The sequence below is a fragment of the Macrobrachium nipponense genome, chromosome 2 (assembly GCF_015104395.2).
Source record: "Macrobrachium nipponense isolate FS-2020 chromosome 2, ASM1510439v2, whole genome shotgun sequence".
Taxonomy (NCBI): domain Eukaryota; kingdom Metazoa; phylum Arthropoda; class Malacostraca; order Decapoda; family Palaemonidae; genus Macrobrachium; species Macrobrachium nipponense.
Window position 1 is genome coordinate 34,515,032 of NC_087201.1, and position 27,500 is coordinate 34,542,531.

Genomic DNA, 27,500 nt, shown 5'->3' on the forward strand with positions numbered 1-27,500 from the left:
CGATGATCACAAATTGCTATTTAAATAAAAAGTCTGTAGTTAAGTTGCCTGAATTTGATCAAACCATACAAAAAATAGGAAGAGAACGTGTCATCAGTGGATTCATGAAATAATGAGTCCAAACGTATCTCAGAGGATCCAGAGAATGAAGTGAGTAAAGAGACCGTTTGCCGTTGTCAGAACTGGGGAAAAATGATAAGGTTTCGCCAACAACGAATGTGTCACGGTCAGGTTCCCATGATGAAATATCGGGAAAATGTGTCACAATTAGAACCAGAAGCCAGAGACACGAAGGCGACAGGTCAGTGACAGAATTGCGAGACATGGAAATCTCAATTGGGTATATCAGAAGCTAAATCAAAAGCCTGAGGGACTGGGAAAGGAAACGTTTCAGATGCAGAAGCAGAGCCAAGAATCGTTGTCAGAGAAAGAAAAAGCAGCCAGGCAGGAGAAGAAAGGGTCGTATGGAGAGCCAGAACTAACAAGTCTTGTGAAAGCAGTGAGAAGCACAGTTAACAACAGTCACGAAGCACTCGAACCACGGAAGAATGTGACAAGGTGTCTGAAAAGTAGAGTCAGCGCCGTCATAAACTGAAAAATGGAGGCAACATTGGAGAGACAGAATCACGAAATATACTATAGGCAAGTTGTCAGCGGACAGCATAATCAGAAAATAGTGGGACAAATGCGAAGGTGGGAGGAGAAGGCTTCTCGAAAGATGGACAGAGCTGTGAAATATTGGGTAGAGATGAACAAACACCGAGTTACTGAGAAATGGAAAAAAAAACGATACACATTTTTTTTTTTAAAGAAAACGATTGACATGAAAACCAAATTCGCAAAAACATGGGGGGATAACAGTTAATTTGGAGAGAAGCAGATGAAGTAAAAGTGGAGTGCCCAATGCAACCGCATCAAATAAGGAGTCTTTAACTTAATAAAGTTAAAGACTCCTTATTTGCTGCGGTTGCATTGGGCACTTTCCACTTTTACTTCATCTGCTTATCTTTAAATTAACTGGAGGATAACATCTAATCGTCACAAGAATCAAATTCATCACACGACTGAGAAAGCGAAGAACATAAAATGGAGATTTTCTACTTTAGATTTCAATTAAATATCAAAACAAGAAACGAGATACTATATTTCAGTGAAGTTTTCCACTTCATGACTAAGAATTTCGAGGATCAGACCCATTTGAGTCACTCCATAATTCCTGGCACCGAAATGTATTCAATACTTGTCTTTAATGATGGAACAATAATTGCTCGTATCATTCATTTCTATTGAAGGGAAATGCTACGCTGACAAATTTCCTTGATTTCGGAGGAAAAAGTGAAAGTAACGAAAATAGGTGAAAAAGACTGAAAATGTCTAGAATTCTGTGTTTAATGCGTTCAGCTAACTATACTTGCCTCACTTCAATAATGAAACATCATTATCACGAAATCTACAAAGTTGATGATTTATAATGTAAATTTTATTGAAAAATTTGAAAAATGGTCCTGCTGATTCTCAAAAAAGTTACGATACGATTTCTTTAACTCAAGCAAGTTTAGATATTCTTACATGATATATACACTAATACACACACACGCATATATACATACATATATATATATATATATATATATATATATATATATATATATATATATATATATATATATAGATATATATATATGTCATGTGTGTATGGTGCATGGTTGGTTACCCCATACGAGGTCTGATCTATCGAACTCTTTACAAAGGCACAACTATGCAAGTATGCGAGAAAAGTTGCCCAAGAACCTCCTTCCGGGCTGGGTCTAGGATGGTTAGCTTGCCGAAAAACAGGAATGTGAAATCTGAGGGTAAGGAAGGACACCGAAAAGAAAGAAGAAAAGTTAGGCTGTACACTCTGCCAGAATAATCCTGAACAAATTTTTCAGCATTGTTTTCTTATGCTAGTAAGGTTGAATGTGAAGATAAGAGAGAGAGAGAGAGAGAGAGAGAGAGAGAGAGAGAGGAAATACAACCCTATTATTAATGTTTTGTACAGATTTGTATCTATATATATATATAATATATATATATATATATATATATTATATATATATATATATATATATGTGTGTGTGTGTGTGTGTATCTTTGATATATGTAGTTACACAGTCATATCTGTAAACAAAAACACGCACGTACACACAAATACACACATATATACACATGTTTATGTATACTCATATGTATATATTTGTTGAGTGCATGTGTATGTACATTGCTAGGAATTTTGTTGTCGCTATAATGAAGTATATTTAACTGGGGACATGCATTGCAGTTTCATTGTTGAGATAAGCTAATCACTCCCTATGGTGGCTACGCGGGAGGGAGAGGGAGAGAGAGACAGAGATCCAAGATCCTTGCACATAAAATCTTAACTGGAATGAAACTTGTCCATAATGGTATGCATGTTAATGATTGAATACTGAAAATTCATAGTTCCACGTACAACTTTCTTTTTGTTGAAACTGATGCAGAGCGAATTTTACCAGCAACGTCCACTTACTTTTTTTTTCTTCTTTAACTAATTTAGTTCATTGAAATGTATGTCGTTTATGGATATTGTCTCTTGCAAGAAACGGCCGGAACCAGTCGGCAATTTCAGTATCTAAGTTTCTTTCACAGAGAAAATTTCATATTCACGTGAGGGTTCAGGCGACGACTTTCTTTCGAGCTGTTTTCCAACCAGGTTTGTTGTTATACACTAATGGGTTATTATCAGGATGAATTCCAGTCACCTATCTATGTACTACATCCTTCACCTTGTCATTATTCACTCACAACAGCCCTAATGCACGCTAACACATTCCCACATCCGCATCCACATACACACACAGACAATCATATATATATATTATATATATAATATATATATATATATATATATATATATATATATATATATATATATATATATATATATATATATATATATATATATATATATATATATATATATATATATATATATATATATATATATATATATATATATATATATATATGAACCAAATACGCAAACACAGCCACTTGCAATAAATATGAATTTACAAGTACACAAAATCAAGATTCCCCAGTATAAGGTACAAGAACAAAAGCCTTTCAATGATCAAAATAATAAACAATGGAAAAAATGGCAGTATCTAGGCCTCTCTTGAAGCCTACCCCGGCTCCCACGGACTTTACCCACACCATTTTATGAATGTGCAGCTCAATCAAACTTCGTAGCCCTGACCCAGACCTGCTTTGAACCTTTTAACACGCCCAGTTTTAAGGCCTAATTTGAATCTACTTGGAACTGTTTATCTTCTTAGCCTTGCAACTTATCCAGCTTTTATCTATGAAGTTTGTCTTGGTTTCATGGCGCTTATGTAGAACTTCTTTGAGCCTATCAATTAATTCAGTTTCATGGGCCTTACATAGGCCTACTCAATGCCGTCCGTCAATCATGGCAATGGCAATAAAAATATTAAATTTCACCATGTTGAACTACAACCCGAGTCGTCGATTTTTTTATAATGCAAAATATAAAGAAACTTATTAATTGTTAGTTGAGACTAAACACCATGAAATTTAAATACCCAAAAATACTTTAAAGATGGAACAGACAATGAATACGTGTCAACCTTTGAAAGTTGATTCAAGTTTCCTTCTTTTGCATAGTAATGCCAAGATGTAGTATTTTTAAACATATTTTCTGGGCCTGAAAATAACTCTGCTCTTCTGCACGACTGCCATCTCATCTACCGGGAATGGAAGTGTTATTCAGCTGCCATTCTTGAACCCTGACAACCTCTTCGCTCCTCCTGTCATCCAAAGCATCTCCCACTTTGACAACACCCGTTTTTGCCTTTCACCTGCTCTCCTCTTTGAGGTTCTCCGCCTACAATCGGCAACAAACTCTCACCCAGGATTGTAATGCCTCCCGGCTGCCGCTTCATCTAGAGGCAGAAGTCGCGAACGTTTCAAACAGGTTCTCTACTTTCATGTTTTTCATTCAACATTTTTACCCCTACGACCACCATTGTAAAACCCGTGGGAGAGAAATACCTATACTGTTAGGCTTAGCTCTGAAAACAATGAATGGCAATAGTTCTTCACAATTGTAACGCAATATTCTACAAGTTCTCAAGAAAAACTTTCGCTTGCAAAATCCTCTTTTGTTTCCTTACTCAAATGGCTTGTCTTCAAATACACATGAAATCACGCATGGTTTTATATCTATTTATCTGTCTATCTATTTATCTATGCTTGTTTTGCAAGAGTGTGATTACAGCATATTTACAAGCATGTGTTAACATGCATGTATTGCTGGTAAACGGCATATCCATAAAATCAATATGCTATTCTTGGCGACTACTTTTCTTCCTATCGCCTCGAAAACGACCATTTTGCATCATGAGCACCGAAAACCCTTTTCGGAGATTACCGGCCTATGAAATTAATTCACTGGAAAGTAAGACGAAATTGACTGACATCTAAATACAATTAGCGAAATACAGTTCTACTTGTATCATCATCATGCATACCATTAAAATTTCTAGACAAGCAAGAATATAAATATCCTCATATTAAAAAAAATGACAGAGTATACTTTCTCCCTGTTTTTCATATAAATCTATGGGATAATATTTCTATTAACTGGAATTAAATATATAAAATGGGAAGGGTTTACTGAAATGATCACAGTTCGTAACAATACATTTAGCAAAGCCTTTCCGTGTGCGTCAAGGCGACGACGTGAATGTTTGCATTCGTAATCAGAATATATTACATGCTAACATAACTCTTGGCTTTTTCCGAAGTGAGTGCATGTCCGTGTAAACTGTCGCACATGAAATATGAATGAGCTTAACTTATACATGAGCTGCTTACCCTGGCCTTTTCCAGCTGCGCTAACGCCTGTCTCTCTGTCTCCCGTCTGAGGTTTTCTCTTTCTTCGTCCAACGACAGATCAGATGACGGCTGAGAATAGTTCGAATCAGCCGAACCCTGGAAAAGAGAAAGGTCCATGAACGCTCTGCTTCAACCAAGGGAGTAGGTAGGTAGGTAGGAAGGGCTCGCAACTACCACAGGAGACAAGGGCCGGAATGGAATGGAGGGAAAGACAAGGTGCCATGGACATAGGAAAACATCGACTTATTAGACACGTCAATTAAAATGTAAAGAACATTCCAGAGAAAGAAGGCTAGAGAGGAAAGAAAAGGATAAATTAAAGAGGCTAAACTAAGAGAAAACTAAGAGATAAAATCTTAAAATAAGGCAAGTGTGTACACCAGAGGGGGGGAGAGAGGGGGAATGGAGTGAATGGATGGCGCCTTAACGCTCCCAAGGATCTAGAAGGAAAGTGAGTAAAAGAATAAATCAAGGAATTGTACAAAGTCGAAGTGAAGGCAAAACGAGAGGCATCAAGAATGCTCAAAAGCTCGAGATGACTCTCATGAGATAGTACACTATGTCACTGAGAAACAGAAAGCAAACGGAGGATAAAAAGAGGGAAAACGTGAACAAATCATCAAAGGCACAAAAATGAAGAACCGTTTTATCAGGAAGGAAAGAGAACAAAAAGAAAGGGAAAGACTTCGGGAGGGAAGGGAAGGGAAGGGCATTGTTATATAAAACATACAGTCATAATCGGACATGAGCTCAAAAAAGAAGTTTCCGCTGCTTACCTTTTTGGTCCTCTCTCAACCTATAACCCAAAATTCAAGTATAAGAAAAAAATGAATAATGCATAAAACATACACAACACTCTTGACCGGACAGAGGAGAAAGAGAGAGAGAGCGAAAAAAAGTGGAAAATGACAGGCAACATCGGATAGTAGGAAACATGCCTCGCCAATATGGCGGGATGGGGAAGAGATTGTGAGAGCCTGAACGAGACGGCAACTCGGTGAGTGCCTTCGGTTTGGTGTCAGGACGGGGCCCCGAGTTCGCTGTCTGTGTGGGATTCGAAAGCTTCTTGGGACTCCAAACCGATGTCTTCCTCATGTAGAGCAAAAGATGCCCTTGTCTCTCTCGCTCGGATTTTTTAGGTGGTAAGGTTAAACATTAGACTGCAAGATTTTCTTTGTCCAATTACAAAATTCCAGTTAAGTATAAAAGACATCCGCAACCTTCTCCAAAAAGAGGTCATTTCTTTTCGTCTGAACGTTTTAGTGCGTTATACTTCTGTATGCAAGGAAACGCATTTAGTAAATATGGACAATAAACAAAGAAATCCCAAGAGCGTTTCTTCTGTTTGCCCGTCGACGGGGCGCTATGACAACAAAAGCTCTCGGGCGCCGACATTCTTCGAGAGTCTTTGTTTCGAAAAACTTGAATATAACAGATTGGGACATAGACGTACAGTAAGTAATTCAATTACTCTCACATTGTTGTTCAGTATGAAATGTCGGGGCAATAACATTATTCTAACGAACATCTTGTGGTCATCTTCATGATGTGGAGGAAAACAAATGCTGCTTTTTGAATAGTTATAAGCACGAACACACATGCACTGACGAGTAGACAGACAGATAGACGCACACACACACACACACACGTCTCTAGTGACAACCCTCGCGCCAAGACCTTTCCTCGTGTTTCCGGAACGTTAGTCCTTCGTGCTGCGCAGTGAACGCTACAGACTGCAGCCTACTGCTCCCTAAAGGAACACCGAGAGTGGAAGTGACAACCTACAGTGACGCCCAATCATTCATCCAAATGTCGTGGGGCTTGAAATGCTCTCCTGGATAATGAACGAGAGAAAGGACAACTACACTACTCTCACTACTCTCGCTTTACTCTTCTCGTAAAAATAAACAAGTAGACCGGAAGCGTCTTTTGACCCTCATTCCTGGACAAGTGCATCAGACGCGTAACTGAAAAGAATGGTAGTGCCATTCATTTAGGACTGATTGCCTCTGAAAATAAAGGACGTGTTTTCCCACTACGTTTTGTATGAATGGAAGCATATCATGTGCCTATAAAAACAGAACTATGAATGCAAACGGAAAGATCGTTAAGCTACGTTAAGGCTTGGTATTCCTTATCCTAGATAAATTTGTGTTTAACAAGTTGAGTAGAAACTTAACTAGTATTTTTTATTTTTTTTTTTTTTTTATCGTACCACTATATAACTGGCATTTGAAGCATCTCTTTGCAAAATCCTTATTACCCTCGCACTTTAGAATCAGAAGTGTCTGAGAACTCTCTCTCAAACAGAGAGAGAGAGAGAGAGAGGAGAGAGAGAGAGAGAGAGAGCGTGTGTGGTCTGTTCATTTAGCAGCCTAGCAAGAGAGGCGGATTTGTTAACTGAAGACCATTTCGAGATGGACCAAATTATATTTCATTCTAATTATATTTTTCTATCATATTTCTTGGTGCAATCACGCCAGTGGAGCTTTGGAAGTAAATATCAAAGGTCTATTTGAAGAAATGTCGAAATTGTTCAAGATGAAAATCCAGAGAATAAGAAGAGTGAGAATTATTGGAGAGAAGGAAAATCTTCAGACCCAGTCGCTGAGGTGCGATCAAAAGGGACATTCAAAACAATCCCTTCGACGTGCCATCTACAAGTTGCATACTGTTATTTAGTCTGTTCATTACAAGTGAACTTTTTCAGGAATTGAACGAAGAATTTAGAGAGAGAGAGAGAGACACCACCGCACATTTTCTCTAAATTCGTAATTTACTTGAGTGAGTTCGGCGTGACCGGGCAACAATGTTCTGGACGCTGCTGGGTCTCCGGGCATTTAGTTGGCACATCACGGTCCTATGACCTCGCCCATTTCAGAGACGTTATTAGAAAGAGAATGGAATTTAATCTTGGTGAAATTGAAGGAATGGAAACATTAAGAAGAGAGACGACTGAAACTGTATAATTTCGAGCACAGCCATAGGGCTTGCATCAACCATGCAAACATATACCTCATTATTCAGTTGAATTCACATACTCTTTTATTTTTATATTTTTCCATTAGGCCCAGTGATATAAGCATATTTCAAATCCCCCAAGCAAAAGACCTGTAATGTATACACATTTTCAGTAGGTTACACGGCATACCTTGGAGCCAATAGAGAACGTGAGAATGAGGGGAATTTGTCACTACGGAGTCAGCACTTACAGAAAACGAACTCAGATCTTCAACACTGATTTTACCAGACGGAGAATGTTACCCGAAGAGTCATTGAGAGCTACGATCACTGAACATTTGAGTGCTCACCCAGTGAACACCTCAAAACATGTATTCAGAAACATTCCTCTATTTTTATGGGAACGATTTTTTCACCAGATAGAATAATCAGTATTGTCTGTAAATATTCCTGATGCTCAATAAACATCGTCCAGAAATGTTTCCAGAGAGGAATCTACATGTGACAAAAACACATATTTCACAAAAATGATTCATAACTAAGTAAGCTTTGAGAGGGAATAAAGCCTTTTATGTTGCAAAATAATACAAACGAATAAAATGTCTCAGTGAACTAAGAATTATAATGTTATGAAATTCCATCCTCTTATTTTTAAAGCTCATTGAACAATAACTACTCTAGAATATAGTACTACTGTCAAAATTAAGAGAAGTGTTTAGACCTAACTCTCAGCTGATGGTCACAGAAAACCCCGTCAGGTGCAGTCAACTATAATATAGGCAGAAATATATATAATAAGGGAAGCATGAAATTTATAATTGCACAATTCACAGATACACACACACCCATAATATATATATATATATATATATATATATATATATATATATATATTATATGTATGTATGTATGTATGTATGCATGTATGTACATACACACACTCATATATATATATATATATATATATATATATATATATATATATATTTGTTTATATGACAGCTCAACTGGTAAACTCAAGAAGAAAGAATACAAATACATGAATAAAAGCAATGGCGTAAACGATCAGATGGGTACGTAATAATATATTGGAACATTAGCAAAACAAAAGGACACGAAATACGAAACACAAAACTCCAACCAATTAAAACCTAAACTCCAGCAGACGTCATCGAAAGAGAGAGAGAGAGAGAGAGAGAGAGAGAGAGAGAGAGAGAGAGAGAGCTGTTAAAGCGAACATCTGAAAGAGCAAGAGATAGGGTGTGGGAGGGTGAAGAGGCCACAGCATGATGTGGCGTCCCGTTCCTATATTGATTCAGAGGTGGAAGGAAACAGGTGTCTCTCTCTCTCTCCCTCTCTCTCTTTCTCTCTCTCTCTCTCTCTCCTCTCTCTCTACTATATCTATCTGTCTGTCTGCCTATCTATCTATCTATCTAAATATCTCTCTCTCTCTCTCTCTCTCTCTCACACTGAGGGACCTGGGGCAACCCGAACAAGATGTAAGGTCTGTAAGGTAAGGTCTCTCTCTCTCTCACTCTCTCTCTCTCTCTCTCTCTCTCTCTCTCCATCTGTCTATATATATATATATATATATATATATATATATATAGATGACCTCCAAATTAATGTAGATTAAAATTCCGCGAGAAAGTAAGACTATAAATAAGCCGTGGTGCTTGTGGCTGCGAATCATGGCATGACAATGAATGTTGTCGATTTGAGAATAAGCATTAGGAAGAATATTAGGAGTCAGAAGGCAGGATAGAGACAGAAATGATACCACAAGTGAATTGATAGCAGTTCAATAAACGGATGAGAAAATAATGAAAAGGAGGAAAGAGATAGTACGTGAGTGTCAGCTTGGCTCCAATGGACACCATGTTAGTTGGAAGACCCAGGCTTACTTAGATGGCAACTATGAGGAGGGAGTTGGAGGCTGGAGATGAATAGTGATACATAGAAGATAAAGCACAACAAAGACATGTTTGGCAAAATTTCACTGAGGCTCTTTGCGTCACGCGGCGGTGGATGCCGTCATGATTATATATAATATATTTCATTTTATATATATATATATATATTATATATATATATTATTATAATTATTATTATTATATGTATGAGATATATCTATATATATAGTATATATATATATATATATATATATATATATATATGTTATATCTATGTATGAGTATATATATATACTATATATATATATATATATATATATATTTATATATATATATTACATATACATACATACATACATATACGCACACACGTTCCCTTTTCCTTTTTATCTGTCCGTATCTATCTCACTCATCTTCATTTATGGCTTAGCCCAACTCCACACTACCCAACTCTCTCTCTCTCCCGTTTTTTTTTTTTTTTCTAGAGATATACCTCATCGATTACAGCGCAAGGGCCCAATAAGACCCTGGTGTTACAATGCAATTCACCTATTGTTGAAGGGAGAGAGAGAGAGAGAGAGAGAGAGAGAGAGAGAGAGAGAGAGAGATACCCTTCATACATGAGAGAGATCTCTCGCACTGTGCGGGAAACATCCTCTGAGGGTAATGCGTGAGCCCTGCTTCTGCCCACCATGCAAAGAAAGGCAGCCCACCAACGCAAAACTTGTCTCTCAAAACCATAATCAGTCTCTCAGCATTAGATGCCCGTGAATGGAGCAAAGGAAAATCTAAAAACGGTTCTGTTCCTGCTGACTTTGACAGATTTATACGCTGCAGCCGATTGCTGATACAGGAAAAAAATTGTAGCATCTATATCTAATTAATTCATGTTGTCAAATCCGAAGACGCTTCCTGAAAACCGTCTTTTTGTATTTTATTGAGGGGAAGGACCCGGGGGTGCGAACTCTGCTGTGTCGTCTTCCATTCTGGGCCCAATGGGGCCAGCCGGACAATCCTCTTTGTAGGCGGCATCCTTCCAGCCTTCTCCCTTTTCAGACGACGGATCGAATCACTTCGAATACCTATTCACAGACTACACCATTTGCGATTATGTAAAGTAATCTTCCCGAACAAAGGCCTCCAACAAAACACTACGGGAACCTGAAACAATGAGCTAATCGGATGCATCCTGGATTGACGACGAATTTCAACTGATGTGATATTTTCGCCGTCACACATTCGGTTTCGTTTATGAACTGCAGCACCTGGAAATAGCGTCTTTAATGGAAATATAAGCAGGCTGCAATGATTATGGAAAAACGATGAATTGTTCTAAACGAGAAAAGACCCCCACCCCTAAAATATGAAATAAAATCCACTTCCTCTAGGTCTAGGTGATGACAGTGATAAGTGGAATTTGGTTAGAGAATGCTGGACATAATATCAGTACCAGCAGTGGACTCAAATGAATGCACCACATAGTATTGAACAGACTGGAGGTGTGTCTAAGCTATATTTCCGCATACCCGGGGCCAAGGGGTAGAATCACTCAAGTGTTGAAATATCTTTAATTGCAAGGGAACTTAAACAAATATCGGTTCATATTAGTATCGCTCCAGTTCATTAGAAGAAAAGTAACTGGGCGTCCATGTCGTGTGAATCTCTGGACGAGGAAGTGAGAAAGGTGTCAAGTCAGGGAGCCCTTTCGAACAAAAACCAAAAGTGGTCGCATTGCGTCAAACGAAGCGTTGTTATTGTCTCATCAAGTGGCCGGCCGAGATGACGACCGCTTGCATTCCTCACTCACAAAATCACGGAAGAAATATCAGTGATCTATAGCCCACTAAACTGACCAGCAGGAATCTCACGTATACTTAAAATATAATTTTGACATTATTCTCGAACCTAAACACCTTTAGTTGAGAATCATATGAGACTGTCCTCTAAATATCTCGCTGATCTTTGAATCTTTTATTTCTCTCCAACGAACCATCTCAGTCTTTTGTGATTTCCATAGATAAATCCATTCTGCATTTTTTAATTTTCGACAGCTAAAAGCGTCACGAACTGTCTCCTAGAAGACGATTTCCGAATTTTCTATTTTCTTCACTATAAATGTTGACATTTTTTTCTTACAGTTTACAAAAGTTTATTTAGATCCCTCTCTCAGCAGTCTTAGAAAATGAAAAATCTAACATCTTTCATAAATCTATTTCTTATTTTAATTATCTAATTGTAATAAAGTTGCCCTCCTTTACAAAACTCATCTTCGCTCACTTTTACTTTTCAGTAACGTCTTTTTATGTCCAATACAGCGACTTAGACATTACCTTGAAGGAACACTGCAGTAAATGATTTTACTAAAAGAACAAGGTCAATGTGTTTAACGGTCGACCTCTTGTGTTTCTGAGCGGTCCTACACATGAACTTGCGAACGGGCACTACACCTACTTCTTCACCCCAATTTGGTGAGTGGTAGAAGGCAGGCAGCCTCCGCATGTGCAAACACTTCCAAGAAAGTCGACTGCTAATTATGATATTGCTCTTACTTCTGAAGAAAATGAGCATCTTTGAAACAATCCTAAATTTTGACATTAAAAACATGCATCATTTTGTATTTCAAAAGACCCGACAAGTTTTTTGGAATTATTTAAAGGAGTGGTTTGTTTTTGTGACGCTTTCATTTGATCTGGAGATTTCATTCTTTTCGACGCTTAGACCTCTGATTTTCACATGGTGCCAGGTTTCTCTCTCTGTGCAATATTCTTTAAAGTATCTTTCTAGAGGCACGTCTCGTCTTACGACCTATTCAATAAATAAGCTCGTCTTCAGTCTTCCCAGTTTCTGCTTGAAAAAACCTACGGTCATGACGCAGAATATTTGCATGCTTCTAAGCCGGGTACATACTGCTGTTCAAAATTTCGTTAAATGTAATACTTCTCTCCACAACTTTATCCACACGAATATCATGAAGAACTTGGCTGAGCCTCTTTAGACGTGAAAGTTAAACTCTCCAGTGAGAGGTGAAAATTAGGCCATTAAAAAGTTGGAGAGTGGGTAGCTAGGTGAGAAGAGACCAAAAGGGTATAGATGGACAACAAACTGGATCTAGGCCAAGGGAACGATCAGGTAAACGCCCCCCCCCCCCCCCCCCCCCCCCGTACCCTAAAAGCACAATGCTAAGACCACTTGTAGATTCGATTATTTAAACGCCAGTTTGTTGGTTCGGTTCTTGAGTTTAGAGTCAACTCTAAATCGGTTTATGAAGTACAAGGTGCAGGATGGCACATTATAAAGTACATCAAAGATGTTGCATGTGAATATACATGATTATCCGCGACGAGCGTTGCTCATGCTTAACCGAAATGAATAGACCTGATAAGCAACAAGCATAAGCTTTCTCGAAACGTCGGTGACTCTGTGCATCGTTTTGTCGACAGTTCTGAGAACTTTTAAGCACTGCGCTCCTAGATTGTATAATCAACTTCCGGCATCAGTTAAGTGTGCTGAAAATATCTTTCAGTTCAAAAAGCTATTGAAAACCCATTTATTTTCACTCAGCTATAATACTGAGACAAATGCAATTAACCCTCTTTACATTACATAGACTTTTAAATTTTTAACTATAATATAAGTGATTTGGAAATCCCGTCTGAACGCTTAATAGCGAAAGCAGGGATACTTGATAAACCGTCAGACATAGACATAGACATAGAGAGAGTGCTCGAGATAATGCCACGCTTGGAATGACGACATTCTTATAATGAAATATTTATGCACTTATTCATAGGAAATACTAAAGAAGCCTAAGTACTTTCAAATGAGTCACGTTGTTGGATGAGTGAGAAACAAGGAAAGCAATACGTTAAATAAGATACGTCTGCAGTGTTAAGAGAATTTTGTACTATATGCACCTTGAGTTAAAAAAAAATATTTGCCAAAAAATGTGTGGCCCATAAAGCTTGTCAAATAGGAAAGAGAAAGAGTTTGCAAATGTGAGACAAATACTCGCAACATGCGAAAGAAAGGTGTGAAAATGCGTACAAGGAGTGTGTGTGTGTGTTTTGTGTGTGTGTGTGTGTGTGTGTATGGTGTTTTTACGTTGCATGGAACCAGTGGTTATTCAGCAGCGGGACCAACGGCTTTACGTGACTTCCGAACCACGCCGAGAGTGAACTTCTATCACCAGAAATACACATCTCTCACACCAGGAATCGAACTCGCGGCCACCGACGTACAAAGGAGTGTTCACAGATGTGTGAGATTAGGTGTTTGCAAAACACGAGAGAGATGTAAACTGAGAAGAACGGTGAACTAAGTAACCCAGAGCAAATGTATAAGCAGGAAAGTTTGTAAAACGAAACACGATAGGTATGTCAAGCGCGAGGAAAAAAAAAAAAAAAAAAAAAAAACTGGTAAAGATTGGAGGGAACATTTGCCGTGAGAGCAGATATATATGCAAAATATACGGAAAAATCTAGGTACATATTTTGTACATTTTGGAAAAAATGAGAAGACTGTGCTGTAGGAATGAAAGTAAAACGACCAAATTGGGGCTTCAGTAATTAACAACACCACAACGAAGTTTTGCTATTTTCACCCGGTTTGGAAAGTGGAATATGAAAAGACGATGCTCAAAGTGAAGCTTAGCACAAACATAGACAAGAACATACAGAGAGAGAGAGAAGAGGAGATGAGAGGATGAGAGAGAGAGAGGAGATAGAGAGAGAGAGGGGGGGATAATTTACTAAGGTGTTTGCTGTCTCTACAAAATGACTCGAAGTAGTAAGGCCTGGCGTGTATTACGTGACCAGAATTCGTGCTCATCCGAGTTGTAGTAGAGAGAGAGAGAGAGAGAGAGAGAGAGAGAGAGAGAGAGAGAGACTATAATTCAAAAAAACCACTTCTCGATAAAACTCGCCCCGACCTACAATGAAGCCCTGTTAGGTCTCTGTAAGTTTTGCAAACAAAATAAGATCTGCTGAGAAGAGATACGCAAAAGGAAATACAGCACCGACGAATTCTGTCTGTTTCTCGTTTCTGTCGGCTTAAGCTACATAGATCCCCCACTGATTCGGACTATTATGGCGTGCTACTAGATCCTGTGAGCTGATATTCAAACGGACTGGTAGAATATCTGGCTATCCCTCCGTACCACTTGGAATAGTGAGCGTTGAAGTACGCGCGTGCGCGCACACTCACATTATATATATATATATATATATATATATATATATATATATATATATATATATATATCTGCTTTGACTTTGGATTATATATGCACTTACACTCTTTGTCTTACTTTACACATTTGTGTATGTGCGTGTGTGTGTGTGTGTGTGTTTAAGTACTCATAAATAAGCCAAATATTTTCCGTCGAAATAAAAATATTTTCACCATGAATATTCAAGCAAAACAGCGGAGGAAGAAAATTCAGCTTTTTCCCCGGACGCTATCTTGAATAGATTATTCCGGGCATGCTTCAAGTCTACTTCTTGATTTCCTGTATCGAGTGAGGATTTGGAATTTTCAACTCGTAAATGAGGAACTTCTTGTGAAGCAAAAATAACCCCGTTTCATAGAGAAACTTGTGCAAAGAAGGGCATGCTGCTGACTAAGATGAACAACAAAATCAAATAACTAATGATCCAGTTGCGAAAATAAATTATTTTTGGATATTAATATTCTGCTATATGAAACTTGGATACAAATTTCATTCTTGATTATCAAAGCGAATGCGAACGAACGAAAGGAAGTAACACGAGTGAGGTCCTTTGACGGATGTAAAGGAAGACACATTGCTTTTTCTGTATTATATATATACTTGGCCCCCTCCAAGAGTCGGTCCTTCCTTCCACGCCCCCCTTGCATATGTGAGCAAAATTCCCTCCCAGACTTGAAAAAAGAGAAAAAGAACGGGTTTCGAGGGATAGGAAGGGAGGTCCATAATTACAAAACCTTGTCAGCCCAAAGAGCCTAACTAGAGTAGTAGACTCTAGGAAAGTAACGTTATAAGGTGATACTTTTGCATTTTTTCATAAACTTCTGAATATGAGTTCCTTACTCGTTAAGAGAATAGCGAATATAATTAGAGAATTTTTGTATTCATTTTTACCTAGGGCTCGCGCCTCCCCTGGATATTGCCGACGCCCCCCAGGTTGAGAACCACTGGTTTAGAAGAATGGGTACTGTGACACATCATTCATTTTTTATTATTAAAAAAAAGATCTAAAGTCCCCTCAGCTTATTCACGATTTAATCCTTATCTGTTGCATTATACTTATAATTCAGAATAAATTATGATGTAACGAGATCTGAAAATAAGTTGGTTCACTCTCCTTAACCTGGGAGTTTTCTCTGTCGATGCAACGTAAGAACAGAAGCACTCATTACTGCTTCATTCTGCGTAATTACTTTCTGACTAACTTCTGTCACTTACTTGACGTGTATGTATCAAGCCTTATAATGTTTCTTTAACTGAAGGGCGTAGACAGCCTAGGAGTCACTTTGGAACGTTTTTGCATAACTGTTATTCCGTAATGCCACTGTCCAAAATGAATAATGCAAACATTGCAAAATTCATAAAAGCTAAATATTAACATTAATCGATTTTCATGAAGATATAAATACTTCTTATTCAAGAAAATTGTTAAAAATGATGCTCATTATTTATTTGGTACACGAACTGACCCTTCCTTGAAAAGTCAGTAACTTTACTATATAATCTTTGCCTCGCACTGACGAGTACTGGATTTGCTCAATAATCATGTACGATCACGACCTGCCTATCTCATGTGAAATACTTGGAAAACTGGTAAGGTACTCTGAAAAAAAAAAAGGATTTCTGATAGGCAATGATTTTCATACATCACCGACTAACTTCTATTTGCAGACAAGTCTCGATGACTGTTCAAAACTGTCATACCGAAGGAAGCCATGGTAACTAGAGAGTGAAATGCCGAGGACAAAACATCTGCAGAAAACGAAGAAATCCAGGTGACTTGTTTTGTTTTAGTTTTGTGTTCAAGTTTTGTTCGTTGTTACAATGACTTGAAGTGAACTAGGCTCAGTAAGGCTCAGTGGAGATTTCTAGAAGCCACAAGAGACACCGACACCTACGCTGGAGCACGCTATGGGTCACTCAGCCCTGGTCATAAACTTTGCAGTTTAATGTCGAATGCATGAATATAGGCACACGTGGATTAGGTTAAAGCGGAGGGAATAAATTTAGATTAGCGGTAGAAGAATTAAGAAAAGAGGTAGTTCACAATTACATTTTACAACCTGGATGACACGGAAAAAAGCGACAGTCTAATGTGATGAAGGTCATCCTTTTCGAACCCCTTTTAAAACTTTATTTTCCTTCTCGATTGAGACGTCAAGTTGAAAAATCTGTTTCACTTTATTTGAGATAGCATCCTTTTTTGAATCTGCGATGTGCAATTAGGCCTAGAAACATGAGTACCTTATTTCCATTAAATCACTACTGCGGCTGTTCCTGAAAGTTTTGACGTAGTGGGCAGTTTGCAGCACGTGACATTTTCATCTTTAGCTTCATATAAAAACCACGGCTGAATTATAAAGATATAAAGAACAACCTAAGACAGATAAGACTTAGCCCACGGCGCGAGTGATAGCACTGAGGAATTGTTTGAACAACAACACACGTACACCATCAGTTAATATGTATATCATATAATTAATAAACATGTATATATATATATATATATATATATATATATATATATATATATATATATATATACATGTTTATTAGTTTATATAATACATATATACTAATAAACATGCATATATATATATATATACACATGTTTATTAGTTATATGATATACATATTAACTGATGGTGTACGTGTGTTGTTGTTCAAACAATTCCTCAGTGCTATCACTCGCGCCGTGGGCTAAGTCTTATCTGTCTTAGGTTGTTTCTTTATATCTTTATAATTCAGCCGTGGTTTTTATATGAAGCTAAAGATGAAAATGTCACGTGCTGCAAACTGCCCACTACGTCAAAATTTTCAGGAACAGCCGCAGTAGTGATCCCCATAACACATGATGCTTATACGCAAATGTAACACAGGGAAAAACGAATTAATGGGTAATTATTATTATAACATACAGCATATATATAAATAACATATATATATTATATAAATTATATATATATATATATATATATATATATACATATATATATATATAAAGTGGCAAGGGAGTATATTATAAACAAACACTAATATATATATATATATATATATATATATATATATATATATATATATATATAAGTGTTTGTTTATAATATACTCCCTTGCCACTTTTGCGGAGGTGGCAATAGGATAGTACCTATTTATAAATAGGCGAGCTTGTGGTGGCAAGCCGGAGCGATCCACTGACCTAGCAAGTATGACAAAGATGTAAACACACTCTGGGTGATTTTACCTGGAACATGATCGCTACGTCTTTATGCTAATTTTTATGCGTGTGCGTGTATTATATATATATATATATATATATATATATGTATATATATATATATATATATATATATATATAATGTGTATTTGTGTGTGTATGAGTGTTTGTTAATAATATACCCCCTTGCCACTTTATATATAATGATCATCATTATATATATATATATATATATATATATATATATATATATTATATATATATATAAAATGTAAAATTTGTATTTGTGTGTGTATGAGTGTTTGTTAATAATATCACTCCCTTGCCACTGATATCTATATATATATATATATATATATATATGTATGTATGTATATATATATTTATATATAGCTGTATGTATATAACTATAATTCCCATTAATTCGTTTTTCCCTGTGTTACATTTGCGTATAAGCACCATGTGTTATGGGGGATCTTATATTACTATATTATATATGGTGTATGTATACATACACACACACACACACACATATATATATGTCATATATATATTATGTAAATAAATCCTTCTGTTAAAACAGGATACGTCTTAAGCATAGATGGCCAGTTAAAACTGACTCCCACCGTTATCAAGTAGTAGATGACAGAATAAGTTACATTTGCGATTATGTAGGCATATCTCCACTATATGTTTCGCAAAATGTAACTTCTTCTGTCATTCACTACTTGTTGAGAGTGGGAGTCAGTCCACCGAAATATAGTCCTTGGCTTCAAACCAGAGTCTTCTTATGGGCCTTTTACACTCGATATATATATATATATATATATATATATATATATATATATATATATATATATATATATACATCATATACATAATATATATATATATATATATATATATATATATATATATATATATATATATACATATATACACAATATGAGTGTGTAAACTGAAGATGAGTAATAATTACACGAAAGTTCCCGGTACTTAGTTTTTTATTTTCTCATATATAATATTATCAACTAAAAAAATCCCCTTTGGTTTACATACATGAAAATGTATTAATTCCGAGGTAGAGCAAATAAGATATTAAAGGACAATTGTAGCTCGAATAATTTATATGAATTACATGAATCAGAGAATGAAAAATCTTTACCAGTCGGCGGAGGGAAAGGCCCTGATCAGCATTCCTTGCTTGTGGGAGATTCGTCAAAAGCTAAAATTAACAGTATCTTAATTTATACTCCTTTTTTAATTATTTTTTTTTATTATTTTACATAGTAATGAGACTTTCAGCATTAGTCAGGGAGCCCACTCATTTGTGAGCGGAGTGAACAGCACACGAAGCCCGAGTTCTCCGCGTAAAATGGACCTGATGAGAAAGCTGTTCAGAACGAAGTTCGAGCATTTCCTCTCAAACGCACCATCTTTTAACGAACAAAACATTGATTTAAAATGACGTAACGAATAGTGATGTAATCTGGAGCTTTTTATTTTTTTATTTTTTCTACAAATGACCAGCTTTGGAACATGATCGCCTTCAGACTGTAAAGATTTTTGTTGGTACGAGGAAGGCAGTCATGAGCTCGGCGAACTGTTGAAATGAAAGAGGGCGGGGCACACACCGTATTTATTTGCTATTTATATAAGTAATATTCAATATTACTACACAAACACACACACACTGAAATATATATAATGAGAGAGAGAGAGAGAGAGGAGAGAGAGAGAGAGAGAGAGAGAGACTTAATTAGGTACTGCAGTCCTTTGAAGCTGTTGAGAGGAGGTTTTTCCTGGCGTAAAAACAACACAAAAGGCATTCAGAACCAGTTCAAGGAATGTAACAATAAGTTTCTGTTCAGTAAATCCAGGATATTCCAGGCGGAGGGAACCTACATTGAAATGACACTTCCAATCACTGAGTTCAAATATAGTGCAAGTGCTTTGATCTTTAAGCAAAATTAATCTTAATGAAAAAAATGCTTGAAAGGACTTATAATGAAGGGATAATGTCAACTATCATAGAGTTACATCTTCATCACGCTGGATGAGCCAAAGCGTGTAGAACAATCTCCCTTCTGAGAAATATCAATCAGAGAAGTGATTAAGTATATACCTCTTTAAATAAAGAGACATCTTTTCTTTTTTATTTATATGGATGAACTGGAAAACCTTGAGGGAAAGCGCGTGAAGACCCGACCAATATTCTTTGCTCAAATCCACTCTTCTCGTTCTGCTTCCTTCTAGACCTACTGATCTTCGTAGCCTACCTAGTACGTGTCGCTGCCTCTTACTCGTTTTAATCTCTGGACTTTTTGTGTGCAATGCTATTCAAGTGACCTTTCATGCTCCAGTAATAATACAATAAGCGTCTGTCATAAAAATGAGTTGACACTTTCGAAAATAACTGTATTTTTGAGTCAAGAAACGCTAATTCATGTTTTAAGAGTCGTTGATTGGATTCAATATTGGCTCAATGACGAATTCAGAGACTAAAAGGCACAGCATATGGAATGAAGAAGATACAAAGACAAAGTTAAAAGAAAGGAATTCTCCAACTGCGGCCGTGTCAAAGCATAACTTATGTGATGACATGTTCTTTTTTGGGCGCAGTTCTCTCAACATCGTTTTGCGCGTTGCAGTTTTGATAATGGCTGAAAATTTCAGCTATTATCGAAATCAAAGTATTTAACCGAAGTTCTAGAGCAAGATAGTAAATGACAGATTTCAGAATGAAATTCTTCCATTTACTACATTGCTCTGGAACTTTGGTTATATACTTTAATTTTGCCTGTATTCTTATTAATTAGTATATATTTGTTCAGTTAGATGTTAGTGTCGCGGTCTTTATTTATCTTTAATTCACTGTCAATCATGATTTCTTTAGGAGTTTTACATATGTGTTCGAAGAATTCTAAGCTGGCAGAGCTGACCGAGTGTGTGTGTGTGTGTGTGTCCGAATATACGAGAACGGAAGCAAACACCCGAACTATCAAGTTTCGGGACCGTCCCTGAGAAAGCGGGACGCCATATCCTAAAAACTAACTATTCATCTCGGGAATTTGCGAACCGGACACGATCATGTAAGTCTCAAGTCTCCAGTTGTCTCACATTCAGATTGAGACAATACAGTGCTTTCAGTTCCACAAAAACATTTTGTGTTTGCTTCGTTCAAGCAGCAGTTCCTCACTACTCCTGCTACTACTACGAGTACGACCGCCCGGAAATGAAATCCTTTCCTTGGATACGTCATTGTTCAGGGTTGTAAATGAATTTTATATCTTCTTCCCACTTCGTGTTTTAATCAGTCTCGACTACTTTGCTCCCCAATGTTCGCAGAGTCCTTTGGTCTGCGTTATAAGGCCAAAGATTCATGAATGTCTTTTGTTTTATTAATAACACCGACTGTAATAGCAGATGTATTCCAAGTCTTTGGCTTCAACAGACGAATGCAAATACCATAGTCAAGAAATTGTTTTTTTTCACGGTCTGTCAAAAAAAGAGAACTATAATTTGCAATCCAAAGAATCATTTTATAGACAGGGAAAGATATCCATCCATGTAGGAGTGGCCGTCTTCTCCAGATATTAACAAAATTCATGAACTACTTTTGAGAGAATGGAATTCAGAAACCCAAAAGTGGTCAACAGAACATCTAAATTTTATTCCTCTCTCATATGGCGGCCCCCAACCACCTACAATGGAAAATGACGAGAGGCGTCTGGTGAAATCACAGAAACGCTGCGGCAGGTAGTACCTGGAGCCTGTATACAGATGCCCCTGATCCAAGAATGTGGTTCATCACAACGACCAGCCATGACGGTCAAATTAGTGTATCATATGAATTCGAAATCGGAGTGTCTTTATGGTTCTTCTGTTATAAGTTGTACTTTAACAGAGTTCTTTCACATTCACGAGTGATCAGGAACAAGTGATCCCTGATCCCCTTTTCCTGCCGAGAGCGATCAGGTTTGCTGAAGAGCAGCACCAATATGCAGTAGGTAAATGGGCCTCGCTGTCGAACTTCTCAGTTGGACTGTGGAACAGCCTCTCTGAGGATGTCGTGCAATTATTGCAACTTTAAAGATGCAATTCATTACTTCTCTAAAGAAATTCCCCTTGCAATTTAATTCATTTCTCTTTTATTACGTGGGGTCTCATCTTTCAGTATCCAGTTGGAAGCCGTCTGTGGGCTTGTTCCATATGAATATGGTTCATCTTCTGAATAATAATAATAATAATAATAATAATAATAATAATAATAATAATAATAATAATAATAACAACAACTATAATAATAATATAGGTTATAGTTCTTTCTTTCCTTTAAAGAATTCAAGAAAGCAAGAACAGTATGAAGGAAAAATGGTTTGGATATTTCGTGCTAATATCTCTTTGATCTTCCTCTTCTTTATTATTACAATTACTATTCAGAAGTTGAACTCTTCGTAAGGAACACGCCCACAGGGCCTATTTATTTGAAATTTAAACTTCCAAAGATTATTATGGTGTTCACACGACATAAAAAACAGTAGGTACTAATGGGGAATACAGAAAGATACTTATAAAAAAACAGATAAATTAACATATTAATGAATGAATGAATAAAAATGATACTAAACTACGATGACAATTGCATCAGGGTAGTCCTGCATTGTATCTTTGCTTGGACTTCTGAAGTTCCAACTGCACGACCTCCTCAGGGCGCCTGTTCCACAGCCCAACGGTGTGAGGAATAAAGGGACTTCTGGAACTAAGAAGTCCGATAGCGAGGGACTTTTACTGCCTATTGGTAGTACTGCATGAAATGGAGTCGATAAAAAAAAAAAAAAAAAAAACGCGCCGTAAAGAACGCTTGAATTTCAATTTTCAAATCTCGCTGTTAACCTTAGATTCCACAAGGGCGCACTTCAGCGACACTGAGCATATACTGAATATCTATGAGATGGCTCCTGTATCCTCAGGTGCAGTTTGTTATGAGGAATCCTCTTTATCGAGAGACACCCCATGAATCTGAAAAAGTGAACGAAAGCGCTCGTGTATATAAAAAGCAACAAATATATTCTTATATAAAAAACAAAAACCAAACCTATTATCTTACGCCAGATATCAAAATAGGATACGAAATAACTTAATTAATTCACAATTGTAAAATACAATTCTAAATCCTTTAGCTAAACTTAGGTGGATCTAAGAAAATCATCTGATGAACCATAATGATGAACAAATGGCACAAATTTTCTACCTATATCAAACTACGCTCAACCGACGGACATCTTTCTACAGGGCATTACTTCTAATCGGGTGGGACACGTTCTTTCCAAAACCGCTTACTTGATAACATACTTAACAATGAATACCTGATGAACTGTGCGTCTACTAAACTATTAGCCTATAATACAGAAAAAAGGAAAAGAAAAATACTGCGCGTGTCATATGATCTAAAGAATTCAAAGTTCCCCAAAAGAGATAGACCCAGCGGAAGATCTGGAGAGAGGAGACTTATCTGTTGGTTATCAAGCAAACTAAATCGCCCATATATAAAAAAATATAATATATATATATAATATTATATATATACATATATATATTAATATATATATATATATATATATATATATATATATTATATATACATACAATGTATAAATTACTAGGATGTTACAATACTTGAGGCAATGCAGCGAGGTCATTATATACTATCAAGAAGCAAGTTAGCTCTCCAGCTAACTTAGCCAAGCCATAACATGGTCTTATGAAGTGAGTATGAGATACATAAGAACATGTTGTCTTACCATAAGGATATATGTCTAATGCTCCAGCAATGTTCTTAGCATACTCCTTTAAGGCACGCGACACCTCACAGGTTCATCGAAAGTCCAGAACAAAGCGAACAACATATTTACCCAATGCGCGTCCGAGGAGAGATGCCAAACATCCACACGGAGAGTTGGGAGAAGGTTTCGAGGTGGAAAACACAGAGAAAAAATACTGTATCAGTCTGCTCACTTACTGACAAAGCGTGACATGGAGATATTCAGCTAAAAAAAACTGCATTAAATTAGAAAAAAAAAACACGTTCAAGAAATCTTTAAATTCATAAGTCATTTAACTAAGAGAAACAAGAAGACAGTGAAGAGATTAAACAAGGCATTCACTTTCAATAATGCTAATAATAATCATACGTAGTACATATCTAGGCGATTAGCTACCATACATGTCATCGCATTTGGTAACTATCATCAACATGCCAAAGGAATAATGGGAATCCAAGGACACTAGTCAATTTGTTATACATATAACCATTATATATATATATATATGAATGAATGAAGTCCCTGACTATTTTTCCAAATGGAATTGTATGCAACTGATATGGGGAACAAAGTAAAGGAAACTTATTTAACCAACAATATATTATATACTCATGAAATCATCCCAAATCCACGTCAGGAAACGCTAAAGGCATCACTACTGGTGTGGGGGGAAGGGGGGGTGGGGGGGACCTACCGTGTCTGACGACATCAGGTCGCGTTACCAGGAACTAAAAGGGATGAACAAGAACTAAAGAGGATACTGAAACTCGACCAGGGGACTTTTGACGTCAAGGAAATCAATATAAATATGAGGAAAAATGAGATTTCTGAGGGATCAAAGCATTAAGAAATGGATATCTCTGCTTACCAATGGCGTGTACTTAGACATATGTAACAGGAGACAGCCGCTGGAGGAGACGCATGCAAGAGACAGAATAAGAGAGATTGTCAGCTTCATCAGCAACACAGCATAAGAGGAGGAGGAAGGTGGTGGGCGCTCAGGACCAGGGTTGCCAAATAACTTGACATCCAAACCGCGGTGCAAAGCCTCAAAAGTCGCGGCATTTGCTTCAAAAGTAGCCCAATTATAGCAACTTAGCCATCATTCAAATTGGTACTAAAAACTATTGATATGATATTCTATAGAACAAATTAGGGGGAGGGGGTCCGGGGATCGAAATCAACAACCAAGCTTTTGTAGAAGAGTATAATAACGAAAAACTTATGTAATTTTTATTCAAAATACAGAAAATAAAACCGAATATTTCTTGCAAAATTATACTAGTTTGAATGGCATTTACAAAATTTAAAATGAAAATGAGCAAAATAAAAAGAAATAAAGAGATTTGTTGTTCATTCAACATGATCATAAAATGAACTAGATTGTAGTGCTTTAATCATATTTTCATTTGCTCAAAATTTGGACATTGGCATTTTTTGTCCTCCTCCCCCTCTTGAGTATGCATGGCACTTGTCTTATATACAAAATTGCCGTTAGGAGGTCATGTCCCATTCTGTTCCTGAGGTCCGTTTTGATTAAATTGACCTGGCTAAAAACTCTTTCTACATCAGCATTGCTGATAGGAAAACATAATATCTTCAAGACAAATTTGGCCACATTTTTAAATGCCCGTTCTTCGCCTGCATCTTCATACTCCTCCAACACCTTACCCCAGAATTCAACAGGATCTTTATGGACGTGTTTTCACCCCATCCCCAAGACTTACCTGCAGTGTAAGTATAGGAAGTGTTTTTATTACAAGTACAGCCTTTTGCACAATCCTTCATTACTTCACCAATATGATCAATAGAATTGATTGATGTATGACAAGCAATGCATAGTGAAAGTTTCAAATCTGTAACTTTTTTTATTGTGATCTGTTTGCTTGATTTGCTGAAGAGATGTACTAGCAAAAAATCTCGTAACGTTACTTTCTCTTGCTTTTATATATGCTTTATGTGTGCCAATATTAGAATGCTTGATTAAATCTGAATGATGGGCTCTTATAACCGTGTTACAAAACCGACACTTAGCTTTTGTTTCATCTCCAGGAACACTTCTAATCCAATCTTCCAGAAGTTCCTCGCTCTCCCATTTTGGGTTATAATGTTTTTTTTATACACACTCCAGTTACACTTCTTTGGCATTTTGAACTAAGTCAACCCTCTCACTGAGTGGTAAAGATAAAGCTGATGTCTAACTAGTGAAAACAGTGAAGTCTTAAAGTCTTAACTGGCAAACGCCATATAGTCTACTCTATAAGGCGTCAGTCTGTCTGGTATACCAACTTACAATTTTTCATCATTATGGTTTAAACTGTCTGTGAACTATTGAAATTTGAAATAGAATAATCGATCTACATTTCCACTTTGAAATTATTATATAAGAAATTGCATTTGTAAATACCATTTAAACAATTTATTGGCGCCGCGGTTTATTTCTTCCAGAGTAGCCCAATTTCAGGCAAGTAGCGGCACCCTTTTATAACCCGCGGCAAGGTGTTCAAAAGTAGCCCAATTGGGCGGGTAAACCGCGGGTTTGGCAACACTGCTCAGGACGGATGGCGGGAGGGAGGGAAGGGAGGGAGGGAGGGAAGGGTGGCCGACGGCGGGGGAGGGAGGGGGAGGGAGGGTGAGCAGGCCTGCCAACCTGGAGGAGCAGTAGTGGTTGTTGGTTGTGTCATATTCTATCAGGGGTACCAACGGCTTAGTGGATAAAATATTCAATAACGGTTTGGCATCAGCGTACGGTTAATGTTCAGCAATTACATAGAAGCTCGAAGCTCAACATCTCAGTAAAATAAAGTGTTCAGTAGGTAATGATTTCACTCTCCCACTATAATGACTTTACAGGCTGCTGCAGCTAAAAGCTTGTCAATTTCATTGGGGGAGAAAATATTAAGAATTGCCTTTGGAAATTCGCCATTACTAAAATTCCAAGAAAATACCAATAAAAACAGATATAAGTGCGATCGTCGTCTGTCACCCAAAGCAAAGGAAATTTACGACTTGTTGGGGAAATCCAATTTGCGCAACCAGTGCACTAAAATGTTAATTTTCATTTCAACTTCAGTGACAAAAATAAAGCTAATAATATTATCATGAAAGGTGAGGAAGACACGATTCCCTATGCCTTTTGACCAAAGATTGCTGCATTAACCGTCAGCTGAGCGCTGCCAAGCGTGACACGTAGGCTAACCGAGGGTCAGGCGAAAGCACAATAGAAGACGCCCGCGACGCCTCGTCGCAGCCCCGATTATATGTATGAAGGGTGTGTTCCGTGGGCGAGGAAAAGGGAAGATGAATATGGCCCGGGCTTTTTCTACAGGGAGCTAGGATCTACTAGAAGGGTGTTTTGCAACCAGAAGCTCTGCATTCTGTGAAAGCAACATAAACAGCCTTCTACGGCAAAACATCTGTCGCGC

At 37.2% G+C, this 27,500-nt stretch overlaps 1 protein-coding gene across 21 annotated transcripts in view; it reads right to left on the reverse strand.

Annotated features, from left to right (window-relative positions):
* Positions 1-27,500, reverse strand: part of LOC135220524 (voltage-dependent L-type calcium channel subunit beta-1-like) — a 590,813-nt gene that overhangs the window by 96,448 nt on the left and 466,865 nt on the right. For all 21 annotated transcript variants that reach the window (XR_010315720.1, XR_010315723.1, XR_010315721.1 and 18 more), the window contains one exon: positions 4,918-5,034. Coding sequence is in view for 17 of the 21 variants with exons in the window: in XM_064257702.1 (XP_064113772.1) it covers positions 4,918-5,034 (117 nt within the window). In the remaining 4 variants the exon portion in view is untranslated. The remainder of the gene's footprint in view (positions 1-4,917; positions 5,035-27,500) is intronic.